The sequence below is a fragment of the Poeciliopsis prolifica genome, unplaced genomic scaffold (genome assembly GCF_027474105.1).
Source record: "Poeciliopsis prolifica strain line A6 unplaced genomic scaffold, Auburn_PproV2 SCAFFOLD040, whole genome shotgun sequence".
Taxonomy (NCBI): Eukaryota; Metazoa; Chordata; class Actinopteri; order Cyprinodontiformes; family Poeciliidae; genus Poeciliopsis; species Poeciliopsis prolifica.
In genome coordinates, this window is record NW_026562415.1 from 2,723,496 (window position 1) to 2,740,325 (window position 16,830).

General features: G+C 36.7%; 1 protein-coding gene across 5 annotated transcripts in view; it reads left to right on the forward strand.

Annotated features, from left to right (window-relative positions):
- The window catches only part of cacna2d4a (calcium channel, voltage-dependent, alpha 2/delta subunit 4a), a 69,993-nt gene that overhangs the window by 4,988 nt on the left and 48,175 nt on the right, over positions 1–16,830 (forward strand). For 2 of the 5 annotated variants that reach the window (XM_055054695.1, XM_055054698.1), the window contains exons 4-28: positions 1,246–1,362; positions 1,528–1,587; positions 2,083–2,245; positions 2,332–2,463; positions 2,763–2,823; positions 3,525–3,675; positions 3,848–3,922; positions 6,000–6,089; positions 6,198–6,311; positions 6,399–6,477; positions 7,210–7,343; positions 7,542–7,559; positions 7,984–8,061; positions 8,291–8,371; positions 8,839–8,913; positions 9,005–9,091; positions 9,197–9,268; positions 9,503–9,564; positions 10,294–10,361; positions 10,447–10,492; positions 10,587–10,684; positions 10,798–10,891; positions 11,011–11,103; positions 11,349–11,476; positions 12,967–13,035. In XM_055054695.1, the coding sequence (XP_054910670.1) occupies positions 1,246–1,362; positions 1,528–1,587; positions 2,083–2,245; positions 2,332–2,463; positions 2,763–2,823; positions 3,525–3,675; positions 3,848–3,922; positions 6,000–6,089; positions 6,198–6,311; positions 6,399–6,477; positions 7,210–7,343; positions 7,542–7,559; positions 7,984–8,061; positions 8,291–8,371; positions 8,839–8,913; positions 9,005–9,091; positions 9,197–9,268; positions 9,503–9,564; positions 10,294–10,361; positions 10,447–10,492; positions 10,587–10,684; positions 10,798–10,891; positions 11,011–11,103; positions 11,349–11,476; positions 12,967–13,035 (2,245 nt within the window). The remainder of the gene's footprint in view (positions 1–1,245; positions 1,363–1,527; positions 1,588–2,082; positions 2,246–2,331; positions 2,464–2,762; positions 2,824–3,524; positions 3,676–3,847; positions 3,923–5,999; positions 6,090–6,197; positions 6,312–6,398; positions 6,478–7,209; positions 7,344–7,541; positions 7,560–7,983; positions 8,062–8,290; positions 8,372–8,838; positions 8,914–9,004; positions 9,092–9,196; positions 9,269–9,502; positions 9,565–10,293; positions 10,362–10,446; positions 10,493–10,586; positions 10,685–10,797; positions 10,892–11,010; positions 11,104–11,348; positions 11,477–12,966; positions 13,036–16,830) is intronic. The other 3 variants (XM_055054697.1, XM_055054699.1, XM_055054696.1) reach the window with 2 other exon arrangements.

Below are 16,830 nucleotides of genomic sequence, written 5' to 3' on the forward strand. Positions count from 1 at the left end.
AGATATGTAAATCCTTTGTTTTCACACAAATTTGCACAGTGACTCTACTATTATTGGCTGTGTTTATGCAGACCGTGTCACTTTCTCATATTTTAGAAGCTTATCTTTGTTTTTGGCCGCCGGTGTGTAAAAAGCATCCAGTACATTAGTTTAATCTTGGCAACATGAAGCCATTAATCACCTACCTGTGTCTAATCAATGGCTTTCTAGTTGCAGAGTGTTTTATGACCCTCTTCCTTGTCTAACCCAGCGAAGCTATTAAATGTTTTTCAGTTGCAAAATCATGAAAGAACATTTTGATTTTGTTCAGTAGGCCACAGCTTTGTTTTTATTTGCTGTAGGCTGCAAAGAGCTCCTCATAATCCTTTCTTTATAATACTTTCTCTTGTTTATATCTGCTTCCCTGGTAGGGGAAAATTAAAAACTGTTTCTGTGAAAGTAAACAAACCCTCTACATTAAATAGGTTTTAAATTGATTTATTTGTTAGACTTTGATAAATGATTTTACAATGTGTTCACAAAGTCTTATAATTCATTTTTGAAGCCTTTTTCTGGTCAAATGAGTATAGGTTATTATGCTTTATTCCCCTTCATATTTGAAAATTTTAGGAAATATATCCAGTCATCATTAGATTTGTTCATCTTTACCAATTATCCCTAAAAAGCTTTAAAAAAATTAACTGTCAAAACAGTTAACTTATGCACATTTATATCAAGTGGAACTATGAATATGTATGATTTTAACAAGCTGTCCTAGTTTTTGTAGAGTTTAGGAATCTTTCTTAGCAGCAACAAAGTGGCATGATTTATGTTTTTTAACCAGAATACGAGACCTGACGTTTCTTTTCAATTTGCCTGTCATAGTACAGAACAAGATTCTGTCTGGCTTCATGATTTACATAAAGACACTAAGCTGCAGCAGAAGTAGATTTGAAAAGCTGCTTAACAAATTTGACCCAAAAGCAGTCGAGTTTCTCCACAAAACCAATTGCAAACTCCGAATCTGTTCTCACCGCGTCTTCAGGAGACACAGGAATTAAACCCATCAGCATTGATGGTTATTTTATCGGTGCTCAATTTATTAATGTGAGCATAGCAGAGTCACTTTTGCAATTAGTCTGCACTTTGACCATAGTGGGTGGCAACCCAAACGTAGCTTGTAGATGCTTAGTCTAGATTTTTAACAGCAAATGTTTAAGTATGCAAAATATGGACTTGGCTAAACGGGTAAAATTTGTTTTGAAGAAATATAAGGATGTGGAGGGCGTGGTGAAGATGGAGGAGGTTAACGGTGAAGAGCTGGCAAAGAAGTTTGCAGAGGAAATGGAGGAGATGCTCGGAAGGAAAATGAAATCAGTGAAGGTAATAACGACATCCTAGAGAAGTGAACAGACGATATGTTTAATGCAGAGAGTCTGCTGCTTGTTTTATTCAGCATCAATAACTGTTGCTTTATTAATCATTATAATTGCTTCAGTAACATGAGCATAGTTTGGAGTGTCATTAAGAAGTTGTGTTTTGCCGCAGAGATTAGCAGAAGCAGCAGAAGATGCTGATCTTGGGCATGAATACAATGAAACACTAGAGGTAAGTAAGAATCCAGATCATCATTTTATCTTGTTTACATATTTTTACTATATTCAGCATTACCAATTTACAAGAGCTGTGTTAAATTGTGTGAAATTATATTATTAACCCCAGAAGTGCCGATTGAATGCCTATGTCTTTATTTTTATTAGGCTTTTAATAAGCAGAATTTCCTTTCTGCAAAGCTTTTATACTTCATAGATTCATAACACAGAGACAGATCTACACTCTGGTAAAGACTGTTAACCTGACAGACTGCTGCATCTTTAACACTTCTGTTCAGAGTATTGTATTAAAGCATATAAATGGAAAGTTGAGTGGCAAGAAAAAGTATGCTAGAAAAAGGTGCCCAAGAACAACAACTGCAGTGTTTGCTGGTTTTGTGTTTCGGTGGTGTAATTGTCTTGTGATATGAGAAAGTGAATTTGTCACAAAGTTTTTTTATGCCCCAAACTGGCCTGCCTTACAAGCATCTGTTCTTTTTTTTCTGCCCAGTTTGACTACTTTAACTCCCTGTTGATCAACACTGTGGATGAGGAGGGCTATCCAATACCACTTGGTGGAGAATTCCTCTTGGAGGAAAATGAACATTTCAATAAACTTCCAGTTAGCACACAGCAGAGTAACATCCAAGTTCCTACAAATGTTTACAATCGAGGTAACAAAATCATATAGCTTGGATTTTCCTACAAATGCAGTAAATCTCTTTTGTAATCCAAATTGGTTTTCTCTCTCTTTTTACAGATCCTGATATTCTAAATGGGGTCTACATGTCTGAGGCTCTGAATGATATTTTTATTGATAATTTCCAGAAGGATCCAACTCTCACCTGGCAATATTTTGGCAGTGCCACAGGCTTCTTCAGGCTCTACCCAGGTATACTGAGAGACTTTTCTGCATCCTGCAAATTCACCTGCTGTATTTTCACCCATTACTGTGCCGATAATGCACAGTAATGGGTGCGTTACTGTGCGGATACATTTTAAACTTCTCAAGTCAAACAGGGTACTTACTTGATTTGTTGTATATAAAATTCAGTGGATGGTGGCAGTAGATATGGCAGGAGCTGTACAGTTATTTACCTTTGGGCGAAAGAAGGCTGCTGTTAAATTCTTCTGTGTACTGACTCTCAGATCTGTTTTTTTTTTTTTTTTTTTTGCTTTTTAAATTCCCAGGAATCCAGTGGATTCCAGATGAAAATGGCGTGGTCACCTTTGACTGCAGAAACAGAAACTGGTAAAGCTTCAACCTTTCCATCATCAGTCACGCAGTGATGTCTTTTCAAAACAAACATGTTACCTGCTACTAAAAATGTTAGAAATAAAAAATTTTTTTTTTACATTTTAAATCTCAGCTACATTCTTCCCAGACTTTGTGACAGAGTTCATCAGCCTCCTCTAGGTTGTTATCGATTAATTTCTTTCCTGCAGCATATCTCATTTTCACAGGCAGGCACCAGTCTTTAGTTTCAACAAAATAGGAACACATTGTATGATAGCCTACATTTTTAAAACGTATGTTCTATTAAAAAGGCGATGAGGTAAGATTACCTCTTTTCATAAAAATAATCAAGTAAAACATGCAGTTCTGTGACTTACATTTCCAGGAGTAAGACTGCACAAACAGATTTTGCCTTCCTCGAAAGTTTCATGGTACAGCTAATGAAGTTCCAGGAACTTTGCAACGTTCTTAGAGAGACAGGCTGTTGTTTTGGAAAGCGGAAATCACAGCGCTAAATGGTCTCGACTGCTTCCAATCACATCTGCTACAGTGGAAATCTCATTTGCGTGTAATTGGCTTAGAAAGTCAGAGGATGACAATAAAGGGATGATGGTACACAAGAAACGGAAGACTGGAGGAACAAATAAAAGGATAACCCTTGCGCCGTTCCTACACTTCCTTGTCAACGTCATCTTTATCTTTTCCTGTCTGTTTAGGTACATACAGGCTGCCACTTCTCCCAAAGACGTGATAATCGTGGTGGATGTGAGTGGCAGCATGAAGGGGCTGAGACTGACGATAGCCAAGCACACAATTAATACCATCCTAGACACTCTGGGAGAAAATGACTTTGTAAACATCATAGCTGTAAGTATAAGAACGCGCAGGAATGTGAAGCTGTTATTTTAAAGAATGAAAGATTGCAAGACTTTCAATTGAATGAATGTGAAAATATTAACTTTTTTAAAATTCCTATTACCTTTCTATATTACTACGTAAATGTTTCCTCATTTCTCTCATTTTATTGGTTTCTCTCTAGTACAGTGACTATGTTCGCTACGTGGAACCCTGTTTCAAGGGCATGCTGGTACAAGCTGATCTGGATAACAGAGAGGTAACAAGCATAAACACACACACACACACAAAAAAAGCCAGGCGCATACTGGCTCACAGCTAATTAATACAATTAGCTTCTGCTGACCCAATCCTGCTAATCCTCTGATGACAGAGATTCACATGATAGTTAAACATCACAGGTAAAGTTCACAGTCAAGGTCTCAGGGGCATTTTATTCTGCTTCTCGCCGGCAGTAGGTCAGCATAATTCAGCTGCATCTCAGTAAATTAGAAAACTATTGGAAACATTTATATGTTTCTCTGCACTGTGATTTGCTGGTTCAGCTTGGATTCCATGCTTCTCCTATTTATTGTGTCACATTTAAGCGTTTTAAATAAATATTAGTGTATATGGATAGAAAAAGAATAATTAAATCCTTTATGTAAGAATGTGCTGTAATTGTAACATTCACTGTAAGACCCTTCTGGTATTTGAAAGCAAACATTTTTTTATACCCCTTACTTTTAAGCCACATCTTTTATTTCCTTGTTATTTCATGTTTAGAGTGAATAAAAACAGTTTCAATAATATCTCATTGCTTTACTACTGCAATCATTTTTTTCTCCTCCTGCTCATCCGTTCTCATGTTTTGATTTCCCAACACCTGGTCTGTCTGCTGTGCTGTAACATGTGCATTTCTGTTTGCTGGATGTATGCCCTACTTTCACTCCCGTCCACGTTGTTACGGATCAGGTGAGGTCGCTGGCCGCTGACAGTTTTATAAGCACGTCATGTGGCATGTGAAGGTGGGATTTGATTGGCTGAATGCACAGAGAAGGGCTGCAGGAGAATGGACAGATGTTAGCTGGCACATTTGTTTGTCCTTATTAAAGAACGCTCGGCAGCCATGTCTTTCCAAAACCTATTTAATGAAACAGGAGCTCATGATAAGATTTCCCAAGCTTCCAAACGTGAGTGCTTGTTTTTGTGAGTTAGACAGTGCCTAAAATAACATCCACACTCATTAAAATAAAAAATAATAATAATAATAATTGCTACCACCATAAGGTTCAATGTGTGAAGGATTTTAGAGTGGTGTGTAATTGTGAAGTTGTGTAGTGTTAAACAATTATTTTTTTCCCAGAGTAGAAAGTGAAAAGTATTGAGTGTGTTTGTAATTGGCATTCCTGATTCAACATTTTGTCAAAACACATTTTGCTGCAGTGTCCAGCAGCTTTACACAGCTAGAAAGTGGAACTTTTTTTTTTTTTTTGCAAATTAGCTGAAGGTCAGGAACGTTGTATTTTGCACTTTGTGAGCATCAATTTTCAAGGCACGCCTCAGTCTGGATTAGATGTAGATCTATACTTTGATTAGGCTATTTGACCACATAATTATATTTGATATGAACCATCCCACTGTAGTGCTGGTTGTGTGTTTAGAGTCATTATCCTGTTGGAAAGTGAACCTCACATCGGGTCTCAAGTCTTTTGCAGCCTCCAAATGGTTGGCTTCTAGAACAGGCTCCATCCAACTTATTTTGACTTGTTAACTTGTTAAAATACAAAACACCTTTAGTTTTGTGTTTGCAAAGGAACAAAATGTGGAAAAGGTCACGGAATATACATACTTTTGTAAGACACTGTGTGTTGCAGATTTTTCCCAATTTTCTTTCCCATTTTTTCCCTTTTGGTAAAATTAAATTTGTAAAAAATGTCCATGTTTCTCTTTTTTCTGGATTTTACCAATACATATTATTGCAAATGTACCAAAAGAGTGACAATAGGTACATTTTTAACAATATATTTTTCTCAATTTAGAAAATATTGACAACATCAAATAAAGAGTCTGCGGCTTGAGTTATCTTTAACCTACATTTTCTGTGAAGTCCAACCGCAGAAGGCTATTGCATCCATGTGTGCATGTGTTAATTAATCCTGATTACCTCCTGGAGCTGTAGTAACTTTGCTTTTATTGGTCAGTGTGCCAGTCAACCAAGCATAAGCCCTTGACTGCAGAGTCTCTCTATATTTTTTCCACCTCCTAAAACATGAGTCAGGTTACCTGCATTTGGCGAAATTAAAATAGCAATGAAGAAGTGATGTTGTCTAACTGTATTTTATCTGACTTTACAGCACTTCAAGCTTTTGGTGGATGAGCTTCAAGTCAAAGGAGAAGGCAAAGTAAAAAAAGCAATGAAGGAGTCTTTCAAGGTCCTTAACGAGGTTAGTCTCTATTCTTTTCCCCTCCCCAAAAAAGAATATATATATATATAGCTATAAGCAAATTTCTTTTGTGAAATGGTGCAGTTATTTGTGGATGAATATGTCTAGGCTGCTGCACTGGGGCAGGGCAGTCTGTGCAACCAGGCCATCATGCTGATAACAGACGGCGCCATGGAGGACTTCAAGGATGTTTTCGAAGAGTTTAACTTTCCAGAACGTCGGGTGTGACATTTTTTTAAATTCAGCTGTTTAGAGTACTGAATGTGGGGCGTTTTCTGCCGCTTACACATTTCTTACCTGTTTCTGCAGGTCCGAGTGTTCACGTATCTCATTGGGCGCGAGATGACTTTTGCTGAAAATGTTAAATGGATCGCCTGCAACAACAAGGGTAAAGCTAATTTATGTTTTTGTTTGAAATGTTTCAGAGAAACCCCAACCCAATAATTCAACCAGAGACTGAAGAAAAATCATGTCAGTATCAGAGTAGAGATGAAGGTTCCTTATTTTCAATTGGATCAGAATTTAGGCTTTTGTAGCTATCAGTTGCTGCCCCCTTGTGAATTACAATGTGATCTGCATCAGCTCAGATCAGAAAGATGCAGCATTCAATGAAATTTTGGTTCTGGTAATTCCTCCATACTGATACAGTTCCTGTATTTATATTCCTTACATCTTCATACATTTTGTCATATTAGAACCACAAACCTCAGATTGAACATAGCATCTTTATGGCAAATTGTGGTGGAGGCATCATGCTTTTGTTGAGCAGGGAATGGAGAGCTGGTCAGTTTAACAGAAATCTGTTAAACTGACCAGGAAATATTCTTGGGAATGTTAGTATTTTCCTAAGACTGTTCATTTGATACTTTCATAATTACATAAAACCTGGACTAAGTCAAACCACAGTAGAGTTTTTGACACACGCATTTAGGTAATTTTGTATATTAAGATGTCTGGTAAAATAATGCATTGTTTTATTTTAGTATCAATAGAAATCAAACGGATTAATAAATAAAAAAAATCTACCATAATTATATCATAATAATTGCTCTAATATTTTATGGACTCTAAATTTTCCAGGTAAGTGAAATGTGTTGGTATGAATTTGCTTATCCTGCAGGTTATTACACACACGTGTCCACACTGGCTGATGTTCAGGAAAACGTCATGGAATATCTCCACGTTCTCAGTCGACCAATGGTTATCAACCATGACCACGACATCATCTGGACAGAGGCCTACATGGATAGTGTGGTCAGTCTTCTTCTCTCATTATTCACAAACATGTTGGGCAGAATGAATATAATAGAGTTAGAACAGAGACAAATCTTCCTCTTTGGGTTTTGGGGCATCTTCTTTGTTCATCATTTTTCCTTCCTTGTCATTCTTTCATTTTGTTGTCTTGCATTTCATTCTGCTTTGTTTTCTCCTCTTCTCCATCAACCCATTCAGCTACCCAATAAAGATGAGGTAATCATAATTGGAGTTTTAACTTACCGGTAGTTTTATAACCGAAGGGTATTTGTGTAAGGGGTCTTGCTTAGAATGCTGTTTCCATCTAACAGCTTTGAGAGAGTATTTTGTTGTCTGTAGATGTTTGTTTTTCTAAGCCTGAACTTGGCTAATTATGCTCCTCAGTTTGATTTGTTAGAAACCGACCATAGAGCATGTTAGTAATCTTTGTCTTATACATATGATAGTCTTACAAATCTGAAAATGCAAAAAGTATTCTTTTGAACTCATTCATTTATTCACCTAATTTTCATTAACTTTTCATAAGTGTCATATTTTCTTGCTTTTCTTTGACTACTTTGTCTGGCAAGTAATGAATGTGTCCTTAAGTCACTGTTTCAACAGAAGTTTAAGTGTATATTATATATCTTTTGTATTGCAGCTGTTTAACACTCAGGCACAGAGTTTGCTCCTGATGACCTCAGTCGCCATGCCTGTTTTCAGTAAGAAGGAAGAAACTGTAAGTTGGCCCTTTTTTAATTAGCTAAATTTATGGTTTTATGTTTATAAGGATGCATGAGTACAGAAGGAAGGGAAGTACATACATCAATACAGATTATAATGGATTCAAAGTTTGGCTCTATTTGTTTTTCCTGTCAAAGTTGTGCAAATGCAAGTCTGTTGACCGTAAAGGTAGCATGGCCTTGTATAATTCTTTGAATTTAACTCTGGTGTCCTTTTCTCTCCAGCTGTCTCATGGGATTTTGCTGGGCGTGGTAGGAACAGATGTGGCCTTAAGAGAATTGATGAAATTAGCTCCAAGATACAAGGTAAGTCAAATGTGATTTACAGCTTAAAGAAACAGCTGTAAAATGTTTCCTTTTAAATTGCTTATCACACCATTTGGTCTTCTTCTGACTGATACCCAAAATAGTTCACTGAGCCACCTACATTAAACTACAACTTCCACACAAGGGAGTGTTTATCACTTCACTGACAGCAATAATCAGTTGCTGATCACTGATCAGGAAGGAACAAGCTAAAAATCAGCCGAATCCGGACTCTATTTTATTTCTTAGTGTGTTCTTTTAAGCTGTTGCTGTGCTGTTTTTATGGTGTTTTCTTCCTTGCTGTCTTTATGTAGGATCTGCAGTGCTGTGCTGTATTTGTAATTTTTATGTTAATTGAGCACATCTTTTTAAACAGCAATGTGTGTGACTGTAACACACCGTGTAATATCATTAATGTCATCACTGTAAGGAGATATAAGTGGTTTTCTGCTGTTCTGTTCCTCCAGCTGGGTATCCATGGTTATGCCTTCCTCATCACCAATAATGGTTACATCCTGTCTCATCCAGATCTACGGCCTCTGGTACATGCAAAGATTTGCTTCACATCCTCTGAGAGAATGTTGAGCTTTTATTAAACCATCTCCCACATGTCTGTGTTTTTGTCTGTGACAGTATAAAGAGGGAAAGAAACTGAAGCCTAAACCAAACTACAACAGTGTGGATCTGTCAGAGGTTGAATGGGAGGATACTGAGGAGAAAGTCAGTGTACAATTTTGTGTTTCATATATATATACATATATATCTTTTTTTTTATTGAATGGCTGCTGTACAAGAGTCCTGAATATGTTGTGTTTCTGTTGATAGCTGAGGACAGCCATGGTCAAAGGAGAAACCGGCACAATGTCTTTAGATGTGAGATCTTCAGTGGACAAAGGAGTACGTGTTTTGCTTCCTTTTGTGAAATAGTTGCTGCTGTAATTTTAGAGCAGGCAATCTTTTATTGTTTCCTGGCAGGTTTTCATTCCATTTAAATAAGTATTTTTTTTATCTATTGTTATCTAAATTAATTCAGAATATGGCTGAATTAATAGAGATGGTGGTTTTATCTGTTGTGAATGGTTATTATTTTATTCTTGTCAAATTTGTGATCTGTGTGGTTCTTTCTTGCAGAGGAGAGTAATCTTTTTGAAGAATGATTATTTTTACACCGTCATAAATGAGACACCATTCAGGTTTGTTTGATTAGTTTTGCAAATAATCAAAACTAATTGATTATTTGCAAAAAGTATTATTTTTGCATCTACTGTGTATTCACACCACTTCAATTTCTTTTCCATATTTTGTTGCTTTAGAGCCAGAAACTTCAATGTGCTTCATTGGGAGTAGATGTGTTATGAGACAGTCCAGGATTCTGACTTAGAAACGAAATGATCTGTTGACTTTCAAAGATTTTTTTCCATATGAAAAGTGTGGCATGGATTTGGATTCAGACTCCTGAGTTAATACTTTGTGGAACCACCTCTCATTGCGCTTACAGCTGCCAACCTTTTGTGTCGCTCCCAGCTTTGTACATTAAAAGATGATTGTTCTCATGCAAAATAGTTCAAGGTCACTGTGAACACACTTTTAGCGCTGAGTAACCCTGCTTTAAACTTCCTCCCTGACCTTTCTGCTGTCTGGCTGTTGCGATGCTGTTTGTTCACTAATGTTCTGGAACAGACCACTGAGGACTTCATGGCCTTTTAGTGACATCTGATGCCATTTTTTTTTAAATAAATAAGCTTTAGAAACATTTTTTTTCTGCTCCACTTCATAATTAATCACCACTTAGTGTTATTTTGTCACACACAATCCCAAAAAGTGTATTTAAAATTGTGGCTGTAAAGAGAAAATGTATATTTTTAGATGAAATCACCTGTAAGCATATATAAATAAGATGTTTTCTGTTTCTATTTTGACAGTCTTGGTATAGTCTTGAGTAGAGGGTATGGAGAGTACATCTTCTCAGGAAATGTCTCACTGGATGAAGGTAGATCTAAAGCTTCAGTGAATCTGTTTTTTTTAAGAGAACAAATCTTTTCAGCCTCTCCTCTTCCTCTTTCTTTGTTCTTCAGGTCTTCATGACTTAATCACTCCAGATCTGACCTTAGCCAATGAGTGGTAAACATACATTATTGAATTTCCTTTTAAAAGTTTCAGTGGAAAGGTTGTTTTCCTTCTTGCAAATATTTATCTGCATATTTTGTTTTTGCAGGACCTATTGTGAGATAGATATCGACCCAGCACATCGCAAACTGACCCAGCTGCAGGCTGTCATAAAATATCTCACTGGGAAAGAAAAAGATCTGCGCTGTAAGCCTGCACTCAGTTTCATTTACAGAATAATGTTGTTTACATGCAATTTGAACTGTAAATAATTTCTTTGAAAACTTTCAGATTTTTTCCCTCTTATTTTGTCCTTACAGGTGATACACAGTTGTTGCAACAGACTCTATTTGATGCTGTTGTTACAGCACCTATGGAAGCATACTGGACTGCTCTCATGCTTAACACATCTAGGTGAACAAAAACACTGAAATGAAACACATAACAATTCTTTCTGGGTGCAATGTTGGGTTTCCAGCCTTATATTTCAACCTGGCCTCACCTTTTAGCTTTGTGTTTTCCTGCTCTCCCAGTATGGATGATGGTGTTGAGACTGCTTTCTTGGGAACTCGTTCAGGCCTGCAGAGGTTCCTGAGATACACGGGTGTTGAAAAAAGAGTTGGCAAGTGAGTGTTAAAGTGGCATTGTGTGTTTATTTAAACAGCTACAATGTTTATGAGGTTTCATATAAAATCTACCCGACAGTCAAGCAGGTCATTGACTTGACTCCTCTGATTTGATTTTCCCTCTGTTTTCTTCCAAATTGAGAATAAGCATTATTTTCTACTAACATTCAATTAATTTATCTGTTGTTCTTCGCATATATAGATTTTAAACTAAAGGTAAACTTCAATGGCTTTTGTCCCCGTAGGTCTTTCCTGACCTCCACAGATAAAGAAAATATGTTCACTCTGGACCATTTCCCTGTGTGGTACCGGAGAGCAGCAGAGTATCCAATCGGACAGTTTCTGTACTACATGCCCAGACAGGACACAAGAGGTAGAGGGATCACCTTTATAATTGTGTCTATACGTGCATTTATATCGTGTTTATCAAAAGGAAGGTATTTGTTGACGTAATCGGGAGAATTGTTCCTAGTCACAGAAAATATTGGTGAAATAAGTTTTAATTCTTTACACAATAAAAAGAAGTTGAAAAATAAACTTTTTCATATTTTGTCACTTTACAAAATCCTAATAAACCTATCAAATCCTGTCGTATGCATCCTGAAGTAATTTTGAGAACAAAATGTAACTTTTTTGCCAACGTGGTGGAAAAGTGAATAAATATATCGGAAACAATGTTTTAGACTTTATTTGCACAAAATTCTTATTCACTTTCCTTTCAGTTGACAATTATTCTCAACTTTATGTTGCTCTTTCAAATAAAATCCGAATAAAACACTTTCATGTTAGTGATCGCAATGTGATCAAATGCGTTTGCAAGGCAAGGACTGTTCAAAACTTTAAAGGGTTTTCTGAGAGTAAAGTTGAAAGATTGTTTTTTTCCTTTTTAATGTTTTCACATTCTCAGATTGTTTAATACAAATTATTAATTTATGTTAAATAGTGCATGTTAAATTTTAAATAATCATCGAAATGTTTTAGGACGATGGTGAAAAAAAGATAGTGTGTCATTTTCAGATATATTCAGGGATTATGAGGCTGCCTATAGCGCCACCTTCAGTTCAGAAGAGGTGCAACACCATGTGGAGGAGCAGGGTAGAGAACTGCCTCTCATACTTGGCATGCCTCCACTTTTGAATCTATCCTGCCCATAATTTTCCTTGGCTCTGGGCTCAAGATGATATAAATTGCTGTAGCTCTGTGTTTCTGTTTTTAGTTCATTTTCAGTTTTGGCTCAGTCCTGCCTTTTCCTTTTTATCTTTCCGGTTCCTACTCATAAAGCATGCCATTTAAATATGAGAACATCCTGTCAGTTTTCTCCCATCAGAGAGGAAGCTTCTTGCTGCTTCATTTTGACCCATTTCAATCGTACACATCATTATAAAAATTATATCAGAGAATCTATGCAGTGCATGTTGTCTCTCACAGGATAAGTAACGGAAAATAAATACAGAGACTCCCAAAATACCCAAATGCATTCCTTTGGTTATGAATGTATTATTTCATTAGCTCTCCTAATCTCAGTTATGTCACACTTGAAATGTTAATCTGTTAAAAATCTGAGGCTTGATGACTGTCAGCATGTGCTGAAGGCTGCAAATAGATGCAAAACAGATTTAAAACAGAGTATGAATCTTAATATGACTTAGTGCAAGTCAGCCTGCCACACATTTTTCTAAATACATTTCAGCAAATATAATGCATTCACCTGACAGTAACTTTCTAAAATGCTGATTAATAATAATAATAAAAAACAGTGTATTGTGCTTCTGCATGTCAGAAAAGCATGCATGCAGCCGTATGTCTCATTATGCATGATTATCCAGGATTTTCTTTTTAAGATTGTTTCTGTTGCTCTACCAGCAGGAAGAATTGTGATTAGCTCCACTGCTGTGACTGTGACGGTGGGCAAGAAAACAGCCATCGCTGGAGGTAGGATGACAGCTCATATTTCTTCTTCCCGTTCCTGTTAAATCTTCTCTTAATCCTCCACCTCTGTTAATGTTGTCCACTGATTTCTCTAAGCTCTGCATATTTAAATGACTAAACTTTGATTTCCTTACTTTGTGGAATTTCTATCAGCAAAACTGGATGGTATATTTTAGTAATTTGTTTGAGACTTATCTGTTGTTTTTTGCAATAGCATATGTTTTTTTGTGCTGGATGAATCTCTTGTTATTGTAGTATCAAAGTTAAAAACACCACTACTCACTTTGCTTACAATAAACTCAAAATAGAAAGATATTAACACTGTCGACTCAGGTTGACTCAATGTGAGACAATCAAAGGGTGAAGAAGAGAAGTAGCGTGTTTCAGACCTTGTAGAAATGTATTGATTGAATTTGGACATAATATCTACATGTTTTGTTTGGGTGCTTTAAGTTTTATATTTCAAACTCTACACTTCTGAGTACCATGAAAACTAGTGCTTAGCTCACTAGTTTCAGTGAGAGGACTTTTACCTCTCAGCGCTCTGCAGCTAATTTCTCATTCCACAATCATCAGTCTCTGAAAATCAACTGGATGGATACAGTTTATAGCAGACTGTACTTTGAGCTGTCTTGTGATTGAATCTTGTTAAATGCGATGTCTGAACTGTGCTTAAAATAACTCGCATTTGCTCTGCAAGAGCAACACGGTGGAGCACAGTTATCTGTTAGTGGCTTGCTTGGAGGCATTGTGCCAGATTTTCTTACATTAAAGGAATTAAACTCCTTGTTAAGAAAGCATCTAAAGTGACATGAAAGAGAAGCAAGCCTGTAGCCAGCAGGGGTTCTGGTTTGCACCAAGTGGGAGAATCCTAAAATCTGCTAAAAAGCTCCACATTGTTCCTGGATTTGTTTCCATTTGGTTCAGTCAGACATGGTTGACCTGGTGCTGATAACTAATCTAGACCAGACTGGGAAACACTACATACACTTGAGTAAACTCAAAATAACACATAAACCTGTTGTTCACAATCTGAAGTGTAACAGTTATATATTTAAGCGTGAGAAACGGGACATAAATGTTGCAGCTTTTTATTCTCTGTCTTTTTTTATGCTGTTCCTCTGTGAATGCATGGTGTCCTATTCTTAAAACAACAAAACAGTGAACTGCTAATTCTGAAGTCTGTGAACCACTGTAGGTGGAAGGCTGCACTGTAATGAATAGTAAACCTATAGGGCTGAGGTTTAGCATTCCAAATTAATCTCTATTTGTGCTGGAGATCCTGAGTTTGACCCTCTCTATTCTTTCTTAATTTTTCTTTTCTCATTCTTTTGATATTCACGGTGTCAGTGGATGCAAATTTTCAATCCAATTTATTTATTTATTTATTTTTTATGTAGCAACTATGAACAGTGAAGAGCGACAGACCTTTTTTATTTTACATTATTGTGTCTGCCCATCCTTGTCCTTCAGTTCTATTTTTCTTTCTGTCTTTGCTTCATTTGAATTTTCTTGTTCCCTTTTTGTTTTCTTCCAGCGGCTTCCCTCTGTAGCTTCCTTTCCTCTGTCCTACATTTCTTTTAAGCATTCCCCCTTTCTTCTGTCCGTAATGCCTTTTCTGGCCGCTTTTTTTCAATGGTTCCTCGTGTGCTTCCTTCTTTCTTTCCTTGTGCCTTTTCCTCCATGTGTCCCACCCCACCATCTCCCTTTGCAGAATCAGACACATTTCTCTGTCTTCTTTACCCTGTTAAACCCACTCAAGCATCTTTCCAATTTTTCTTTCCCTCTCCAACTAAGCTGTCAGATCTGTCTTTCTTCACTCTGGCAGATTTTTTCCCCCTTGCTCCGCCTATTTCTTCCCCTTGTAACTCTCCTTTCTCTGTCGTGTCACTCTCTAAACTCCCACTCTGCTTCCGTTTTTCACTGCAGTAAGCGAAGGAGGTTTTCTTCTAAAAAAGGAGAGGATATCAAACATTTAGAAGCCGACTCATTCAGGAACAAATGCAACTAAATCTGGCCTGGATTTTCCCACTGTATTTTAACCACGTGCCGACTCACCTTACTCAGCCGATTTACTCTTCTCAGAGGTTTCAGGTTGTTAAATGTTGGAGATAATGTTGTAAACTTATCAATGAGAAGAAGTTGCTCCTAATCAGATCTACAGAAGGTGTAACATCTTCATCAAAGCTCAAAGGATATAGGAGTCTTTTGCATGTTCATCATAATTGGCTTCAGCAGCAAAAGTTTTTCTTGGTGTCTGAGCCAAATGAATGTTTGACTGCATCAGTAGTCTGATTGTATGTGCACATTTTCACCTCCTTTCCACTGAACACATGTATCTTTGACTTACAGTAACTTTTTAGGACTACTCAATTTACCATGACGGGAAAAACTTAATGAAGTGACCAAATAATGTTTGCTACATTTCTGTACTGTTGTGAAATCCACACTAGTACAGCGCACTGCAGTGACTTCGCTCAATGTGCCGTGAGCTTCTGCTGTATTTTTATCCCAAACATTTTCATCCTCTGTTCACAGTTTCACAGTCATAAAAGACGGATCAAATATTTTTTTTTATCTACAAAGTTGACCAAAAACTGAAAGAGAAAAGCTTTCAAAAACATAATAAATGTCCTTCATATTTTGGATTGTATTTTAATGACTATGGAGCCACAATTATTTTTTATGACCACAGAGTGTCAGTGTTTCCCTGAACACGAGCAAGATCCATTCTTCATCGATGTCTGTGTTTACTTACATGTTATTCCTGCATGCTATTTTAGCGGCTCATTTAATTTTATATTCTTCGATGAAGGCCAGTGGTTTCATCTGTTAGATGATGATCCAGAATCAGGGCTCAGCTACAGATTAGTTCTTCGCTGCAACACAAATGACAGGCTGTGAATAATTTTGTCATGCTCCATACCAAGGTGCTGAAAGGATAATAAAAAGGCAGAAAGAAAATCTGAACCGAGGGATCAGTAAATAAAAACCAACATGAGAGCCAGTGGGGAAAAAAGAGACATAATGGTACAGAAGAAATACTGGCTAAATGAAAAAGGTGAAAGATTTGTTTTTTTAAAAGATGGCAGAGGAAGCGACAGGAAGCTAAATTGAGACAAGATAAGTGAGAGTAAAAATAATTGAGAGAAGATTAGAAATAAAAAGATGTGAGAGCAGATAGAAGGGGAGGTATGGGGAAAAAAAGAGGAAACTCTTTTTTTGCTGTTTGTATTTATTCAGACTAAGTCAAATGTATGTGAATATTAGGCATAGATGCTACTTTTTTACATTTTAATGAAAGCATAATGTTGTGCAGTGTGGACATAAAGCTGAGATGTCTGATATGTTTTCATCTACATCAGTATTGTAATAATCTAATAGCACAACACTATATTTCTGGATTGTGCAGTCACTGCGGCCCTCAAACTAGAATTTATTTTCCCTTATATACAAAGGCTATATAGGAAGACAATTGAGCTAGCAAACATATTTTGCTGTCAATATTACAAAACCTGGAGGTTAGAAAGTTTTGGAAAATCTTTTTAAATCCATAAACAGTTGGAGTCCCTGAAAGTGATTTTTTATAATAACAGACAGAAGAAAATGCTTTTAAAATACTGACATGTGTGCAGTGTGTATAAATTAAGTGTAAAAGGCAAAATGACCATTTAGCATCCAAGGAGACTTTAAGGGTTGTTGAACAGTACTGCTTTAACTCTTACTTCTGCACTTGTGATTTTAAAAGCAGAACCAAGCGTTGCATATTTTCTCACTAAATGTCCATGTTGCACACTT